Source organism: Takifugu flavidus, chromosome 16, assembly GCF_003711565.1.
Source record: "Takifugu flavidus isolate HTHZ2018 chromosome 16, ASM371156v2, whole genome shotgun sequence".
Lineage (NCBI taxonomy): Eukaryota > Metazoa > Chordata > Actinopteri > Tetraodontiformes > Tetraodontidae > Takifugu > Takifugu flavidus.
In genome coordinates, this window is record NC_079535.1 from 3,238,689 (window position 1) to 3,246,938 (window position 8,250).

General features: G+C 45.7%; 1 protein-coding gene across 1 annotated transcript; it reads left to right on the top strand.

Annotated features, from left to right (window-relative positions):
* Positions 1-5,376: 5,376 nt before the first annotated feature.
* Positions 5,377-8,040, top strand: tmx1 (thioredoxin-related transmembrane protein 1). The gene is made up of 8 exons (XM_057058673.1): positions 5,377-5,619; positions 6,013-6,128; positions 6,205-6,250; positions 6,517-6,645; positions 6,846-6,891; positions 7,071-7,172; positions 7,251-7,317; positions 7,421-8,040. The coding sequence occupies exons 1-8, from the start codon at positions 5,417-5,419 to the stop codon at positions 7,648-7,650; spliced, it is 939 nt and encodes a 312-aa protein (XP_056914653.1). The 5' UTR covers positions 5,377-5,416; the 3' UTR covers positions 7,651-8,040.
* Positions 8,041-8,250: the final 210 nt, after the last annotated feature.

Here is an 8,250-nt window from a genome sequence, read left to right on the forward strand (position 1 = left end):
AAAGGCCCGCACGTGCAGCATCACTTTCCAGGTCCCTCGTGCAAACGTCCAGGCTCTGCAGGGAGCTTGTGCTGAATTAATAATGATAATTGGATCCTGCAGAGTCTGGCGCAAAGTTCTTGCAGCACAGAAAAGTTTATGACTGAGTAGTGACAGAATGTAGCTAAGTACGTTTACAACATGTCTTCACGATGGAAATAACAGCTAAGCCTGAGTGGAAATCTGTGTGAAATATAGTTAAAAATCAATAAAATTGAGTTGCAATGGACAAAGTGTTGCGTGTTCCTTTGACTGACCGTATAAGATACATCACGGATAAACAAGGGGGCATGGCCAGAATACGATGCTGTATTTGCTTTTCTTGTTTCCCACCTGCAGCAGCGCATCCTCAGTCCACGCGCTCCCTCTCTCCCAACCCCCACAGAGACTCCAGAGGGACTCCCCACTAATGGAGTCGGCTCCCGTTACCGCACGCCGTAGGACTCCTTTGTTTACCTCCAGTGTGGTGAGCAGGTGCAGAAAAGTGGAGCAAAGACAAAGAAACCAGTGTTTGAGGAAGACGAAGATCAGGAGTGTGCTGCATTTTTATCCTTAAAAACGGAGATGTGGTCAAATTGTGCATGAATAAGATTTATTTTACTTCTTTTGCAACATTTCCATGTGTTGAATGCCAATTTAATAGCATGTTGAACAGTGTTTTTGCCTGCTATTGAGCTCTTTGCCTCTCCTCATTGTCTTTGTCTCAGTTGCAATGATCCCCCAGATTTCCTTAAACTCCGCCCCTCAGGTCTCCCTCCAGGTAAATCCGTCCTGCCATTCACAGTTGACCTCCAGCAGGCAACAGGAGGTTGTAGGTTGTCGTGGCGACAATCGATTGGCTGGCCTGCACGTCTCGTATCCCCGTCTCACAGCTGTAGCTCCCCTGGGTGCAGATTAACAGGCTGTCAATGCTGACACAACAGGAGGGCTCCACAGAAAAAGATCAATGCTAACAGTTATTTTGCTAGCAGGGTAAGTCCTCTGAAAGGGTCTGCACACATTAATATAGAGTTTAAAATCTGAGCTGCAGCCTGCCAGACAACCAGTGATTTAGTTTGTTCCCTTAGAACCTTTATTTTATACTACTGTTTTAGTCTCTCAGTTTTTAGTTTTTATATCCATAATCTTAGTTTTCTGTTTTAGCCCCTTTGTTTTTAGGCTTTACTCATTGTATCATGTATTGCAGTTATACAATTCACCCTTTCTTACTGTCTTTTCTACTTTTTAACGTGTTTTCCCTTATTCTACCTTATACCTTTTATCTTTTTTTTTTACTGTTAAACGCCACCATTTTGTAGCTCCAGGAGGACTGTTGATCAATCTCTCTCTATGCTGATGATGTAGCACAATCTGTAGCACAATCTGAAATCAGCTCTACATTTACAGCACAGAGCAACAACAGTTACCAATCGCTAACAGGCTGTTAATCCATTTTCACCAAATAAATATAAACAGGATTATGCTGAAAAACAGGATGGATATCATCCTAGATATGATGACATTCTGCTGTTTGTTGCCTTAAATTCTTTAGTTATATCCTCATAAGCTATTGGAATGAACTCACAGAGACTTAAACAGACTGATGTACATGTAATTACCAGCACTAAAAGCTATCCTTTAGCGTCACAAACATTGATGGCAGATTCTGACATGTTTTTGCAGAGGAACTGGCCAAAATTATAAGCTCAGTAGGGTCAAAGGTCAGTGAGTGGGGATGTCTCTCTGCTAAAGCACCACTGCCCGTCAGTGACAGAGTTCAAAGGTCATCAGAGGAGATGCTGAGCTCAGGAAGGTTTCAGATTCAGACTCAGACTCAAGGTGATTCTGGCCAGCACAGTTATTTTTCATTTGTCACTTACATTGGAGAACAAAGTGTATTAATTATTTTTATATTTTTATTATTCTCTTCTCTGGCCTGAAATCAAGCTTTTCTCAGAATAAATCTCAACACTATAAGATTTCAGGTAAAAATGGGAATGTGTTTTTTCAAACAGAACCAAACTCTTCACGACAACTTTCATTTTTGCTGTATTTTAGCGAGAGCAGAATATGTTTTATTAAAAAAAACAGCTACAAATAGTTGCTATAAATTTAAAATGCACTCAGTGTAACCCTCCTTGGCTTTGAGAAATTAATTATTTCTTCTCTTAGCTTATGATTAAAGATTAAGCCTTAATCAAACGTCATTCTATGACAATGTTTTTTACAAAAAAAGGGAAAAATCTAAAATAACCTGTGTGACGAGGTTACGCAGTTTAACACTGGATGTTTCATTGTGTCAAACAGGATTTACGCATCCACTTTACCTGGAGTGAGATGCTGGTTACATAAATGCTTTAAGTGATGAGTGTGTGTGTGTTTGTGAGCCACCGTGCACCTCCCACCTTTCTGCTGTGCTGTTCAGACTAGCTGCTCGCACCTCCTCCCACAGCTCCCACTATCCTTTCTAACTCAGGCGTCCGCATCATCTCACACGTTATTGCACTTATATGGGCATCAGGCACCTTCAGAAATGAGTCAAACGGCTTTATATAAGAGCCGTGGTCTGTTCGGAGAGGAAATATGAGCATGCCGACGCTCTTCTGGTAGCAGAGGACTGAAGGGAAAACACGGAGACACACATCCACGCTGGTGCTGGTGGTGACTGGTTGATCCAGCACCACAGAGATCACTGGTTCACTTCGGCTACATGTCTGCAAACTAATGAACCCCGAATACCTACCCCATTTTGATCTCACTCTTCCTGAACACACACACACACACACACACACACACACACCCATATGCACACGCGTGTTAGCCTATCTTTCACAGCTCTATTAAGCCTCCACAGTTGTGTCTGGTTGTTAATTGCACCATTAGAAGCTGGCGAGACGCCTGGCAACGGCGTTTGTGTCACACCTGTTGGGCGCTCCTCCTCTGGAAGGACTGGAGTGTCTGTACGAGTGTTGATGTCGATGGTGCATTGACTGAGATCTGATGAATGCTGTGTTGTTAGACAAAGACACATGCTTAAGGCTGATGGAGCGTGATCACGCTCAGTAATGATGCTCAGAAAGCCCCCTTCAGTTGGTCTTTGGTTGGAAGTCACCAACCCTGTTGTGCTATAGCTCCAGACAGATGTTTATGTGTTTGTTTATGTGTTTCACTGCCATTTCCTTCTTTATCATTAATTCGCCGATGTCAAGATTGGTGTTTGTTCCCTGACATCATAATTCCTGAGTGCTTATTGTCACTTTTTGGGGTTTTTTTGCAGAAGGGTTTGCAGAAACGATGAGTCATAGTACAACAAAACACCCAGGAACACGAGCGAAGCTTATCAAATCAAATCAAATCAAATCATTCACCTCCAGCATTTTTCCTTTTATAAATATTAAAATCTGAGCCTATGCCTGATTATGGATTACTATCCTGTATGCAACCCCCCCCCCCCCCACACACACACACACGCACACACATACACACACACACACATACACGCACATACAAGCATACACGCATGTGTGGATGCCAGGGGGTGTAATGTATGGAACATGTACTGCTCAGGATCATTAGAATAAAGTCTTTTGTTCTAAATGAATCCAGGCTTTTTGCTGCACGTGCAGATCCAATTAGAGAGGCTGGAGGAGAGAACCTTCCCCTGCTGACACCTGACACATTTACAGAGGCTCACGTTGAGGCGTCCCAGCATGCACACAAAGGTCTGGGATGGAGTAGCGAGCCTGGCCAACCTCTCCCTGCTGCCTTCAGAAGAAGGAGAAGTTCTTTATTAACATATGGCCTCATTTTCCTCCACGCTCACAATCTGTGATACTTCCTGACCCAATATTCAACAGTTTTGACACAGATTACCATTTAACAGACAATTACGATGCCAAGTTGTTGCGACGTCTTTTTTCCTTGCTAAAGCTGAGATCAGCAGAATCTCTGGCGCTCCCTAACCCGTTGACCCAGTGTCCGACTGACCCGGTTTTAACCTCCTCTGCCACTCACCGTGTCGGCCTTCCTTTGTTATTTCTTTGCACGCCACACGTGAACGCCCACGCTAAATAACTGTAGCCATTTGCTGGAAGGGCTCCAATTTTGTGCTACAAGTGTGATTCAAAATTGTATAAATGATAATATGACAGTTTTTAGTGTTTTGACAGCAGATTCTCTCCCAACACTCCTTTTGAGATTGTGTTAATAATAACAATAAAAAAAGAGATTAACATTTTTCACTCTCTTTACAGTTTTGTGGACCTACATGCTGACCAGAGACAGACAAACAATCCAACAATCTTGGTGATAAGTGCAATATTACTGTCTTTGCAGCATTCTAGGATGTGATTGTCACAGATGTTTTATGGTTCCAGTCATCGAAGTAAACAAACCATTTTTCAAATCAATCTCAGACAGGAAATGAGGAACCAGTCAGTTCAGAATTCTCCAGCTTGACTCTCATTAACTGCACGCTGCCAACAAACAATGATAAAGGGTTGTAAAATAAATGAAGGTGGCTGAGATCATCAACGATTTCAGTAATATCCTCAGCCCTGATAAACAAACATGGCTGGAGATTAATTGGCAGTGGCTGCTCATTGCGACATAATGTCACAAATTAATTTAAAATTGTTTTTTCGAAAGAGACAAGCTGGAGTGCAGCCAGTAATGCATGTGAGCAGCTGGAAGTAGATCTCAAGGTGTTTGTGAGGACAGGTGATATTGACTGCTCTGCTGGTTCCAGATGTTGGAGCATCTGCTGTGTAGTTGCAGTTGCCATGTATGCAGGTATGCCCCTTATTAATGGTCCCCAAGGAAACCGTGATAAAAAATAGGGATTTGAAAAAAAACAACAGTTATCTCAATAACAGCAGCAGAGCTAATGTGTAGGAAGGAAATGCATCTTTTGCACTAAATGGAGCAGAGTGGGCTGGAGAAATGGGGGGATGGTATAATGTCACAAAGGGATGTCAGCTGGGTGCCATTTTTAACTGATCACCGGTTGCCTGCAGGTTTATTAAAATAATTGCTCTTCTTGTGCAGATTCACTCCTTCCATGCTGAGAAATGCAGGCGAGTTGATAGACTCGGTGTTTAAAAGGTTCCAGGAAGAGTCTGTAAGATTGTATTACGCATTATATTTCTATTTATATTATATTGATACGCATTATTGTGGGCAATGGCGCCCCCTGGTGTTCGAACAATTCAGCTGGACCCAACGTTTGGATCGTTCTCCAAAACGTTGGCTTTACTTGATCAGTTAATTGATCAAATGATCGGATTTGATCAAATTTGTGACCCCCCCATCTCGCCATTAAATGTTTTACATTATTTCCGTCTTTTCATACGTCCGGGGCGGAATGACGTAACCCGGAAGTGAAAGCGCTGCCTCCGGTATGGCGGGTCTGTCGCTAAGCAGCCCTTCAGGCTTCAGAATGTTTTCACTGACAGCGCAGGAGTCGCACCGCTTCTGGAGATGCTTTGTGGTCGCTGCACTGTGTTTGTCGCCCCTCTCGGTTTCAGCCAAGCGGGAAAGCCTGAAGGAAGTGACCGACGACAACTGGGAAGAAATCCTGACCGGAGAGTGGATGATTGAATTGTCAGTGAGAGTAACGTCCACTGCTAACGGATTAGCGGCTAGCTGTCTGTCATGCTTTGCGCTCGCCGAAACCGAGACGTCATTCATTGTTTTCCTGTCAGATAAACCAACCTGTCCCTCGTCCTCTAGTTGTCGGTGCTGCCTTAGTTTAGTCGGAGGTGTTTAAAGTGTAACGCTTTGTTAACGTGCTGCGTTTGACGCCCTCTAAAGTAACCGCGTTAGCCTCGGTTGCATGCTAGCCACTTTGCTGCAAGTAAGAAGCTAATAAAGGGCGTAAACAACGTGAGATGCCAGTGCACGCCACTTTTAACAAAGGGGTATTTTGAGGCTCAACTAAAGCAGCGTGTAGTTTTATTTCCCGGAAGTTTATTTTTGTAACTTATTTCCCCGCAGTTACGCGCCCTGGTGTCCAGCATGTCAACAACTCCAGCCGGTGTGGAAGGACTTCGCGGACTGGGGGGAGGACATGGGGGTCAACATAGCCAAGGTGGACGTGACGGAACAACCCGGTAGGCCTGCGAGGCTGCTCCCCTTGGCTTTCACACCTTTTACTGCATTTTGATTCCTCTTTCGCTCCTCTCTTAGGTCTGAGTGGACGATTCGTCATTACGTCACTTCCCACCATTTACCAGTAAGTTCTCTACTGGTCTGAGGTTTTGGTTTCTTTGCTTTTTTGGCCCGCTGACAGCTTATTTCCTGGCTGAACGTGGTTTAAAACATTTTAGGAAACCACATTTTCAACTGGCTATTCTGTGAAACTTGGTGTCATTAGCATTTTGACCACAACATCCTCTTTGCTGCCTCTTTGTTCAGCACTGGAGGTTTTAAGTGGTTTCGTTTTAATTTGACATCATTTCTGTCCCGTATTGCAGCACAATGTGTTTTTAACCCTTTCAGCTGCAAGGAGGGCGTCTTCCGGAAGTACCAGGGAGCTCGCACTAAAGAAGAATTCCTCAGCTTTGTTGATGAAAAGAAATGGGAGGCCGTGGAGCCGGTGTCCTCCTGGTTTGGACCCTCCTCGCTTCTGTGGGTCTTGAATAAAAACTCCTTTTACATTCCCGGTGACGCTGTTTTTAATCCAGATAACATCACAAACGGGACATCCCCCTGTGAACAGTGCTGATGATCTCACTCAGAAAATATAAAGCTGCTTTTGTGCTGCTGAACCTTTTTGTGGTGGTTTTACAGGTTCAATCTTTTAACATTCTGCCTCTTCTGCTTCTCAGGATGAATTCAATGTCTGCTTTGTTCAAGCTCTCCATGTTTATCCGGGTAAGTGAGGACTGCACCTTTAGAGGGTGGGGGTGGGGGGGGTAATCTGAGTGAAATAATCGCATCATCAAGCTAACGCAGTTAGTTTTTCCCGTGTTTTATCACATCAACCCGATTATCTTGATTCATTTGACGAGTTGCGTCGGCGAGCTCCAGAAACATCTTCCTGTGTTTTTCAGCGTTGTCACAACTACATGACGGAGCAGCTCGGGCTTCCTGTGTGGGGCTCGTACGTCATCTTCGGCTTGGCGACGCTGCTCTCGGGCCTGGCGCTCGGACTGGTGAGTGGAAACGGCGGCGCCCTGGCAATGACATGACTCTATCTGTCAGGGTTTTGAAGGGTGTCGTCCTGTCTACAGCTGCTGGTCTTCATCGCTGACTACGTCTTCCCCTCGAGACGGTTCTCTGCTTCAGATTACCACCAGAGTGAGTTCCCGACCTCTCGTTATGATCTGAGTAATCGGAATGATGTGTCGGAGCGAACGCAGCCTGTCGGTGCCGTCTTTGAGCTGCTTTCCCTCTGGTGCAGAGAAACAGTACTCCCAGCAAGCCAGGTTACTCCAGCAGGAGGATGAGCTGGAGGCCGACGGCGAGGAGGACGACGACGAGGACGACGAGCAGGACGACTCCTGGAGCAGGAGGAGAGGGGCCCCCGAGGGCCGGCCCGAGCCCAAGGGACAGAACCTCTCGGACGAGGCCCTGAGGAGGAGGGTGGTGGGGACCCGCGAGGAGGACGAGGACGACGAAGAGGACGCCTGAGGAGGCCGGCGGTCCTGAGAGCGTGTTTACAGAAGGGACAGGAACCCCCCCCACCCCTCCCCAACAGAGTCTGCTTGCCCCCCTCTTCCCTGGTTATTTCGGGGCGCTTTAAGACTCCACTCCTGTTGACCCCGGGGCGAGCCTCCCGCCGGAGCGTTCAGGGTCCCAGATGCTGTTCAGACGACCTCTGCAGTGTTGGCTGTGCTATGCAGTTTGGTTTGACATGTTTTAGGTGTTGAGGTTGATCCATTTCATTTTCCTGACTTGGATTTGAGGAGTGTTTTTGAGTTTTACCGTTCTAATAATATTCCATTTGAAAAGCAAATCTTTGATATAACAGCATTAAAGGATCTACTGTACAATAAAACGCAGCTGTTCTGCTCAAATATACCAGACGTTTGACAGTCGTCTTTCCCTCAGAGGTCAAAGGTCAAGCCCGCTGTACTGCACCCAGCAGCTCTGGTCTGGACTTGACGCTAGAAATTCGGTCCAGAGGAGACCCAGAACCGCTCCAGCAGCGTCCTGCTGGTTCGGAATCAATGGCATCCCCCCGCCAGCAGGTGTCGCTGTCGCATCGCCCTTAATAAGTCGGTTCAGCGT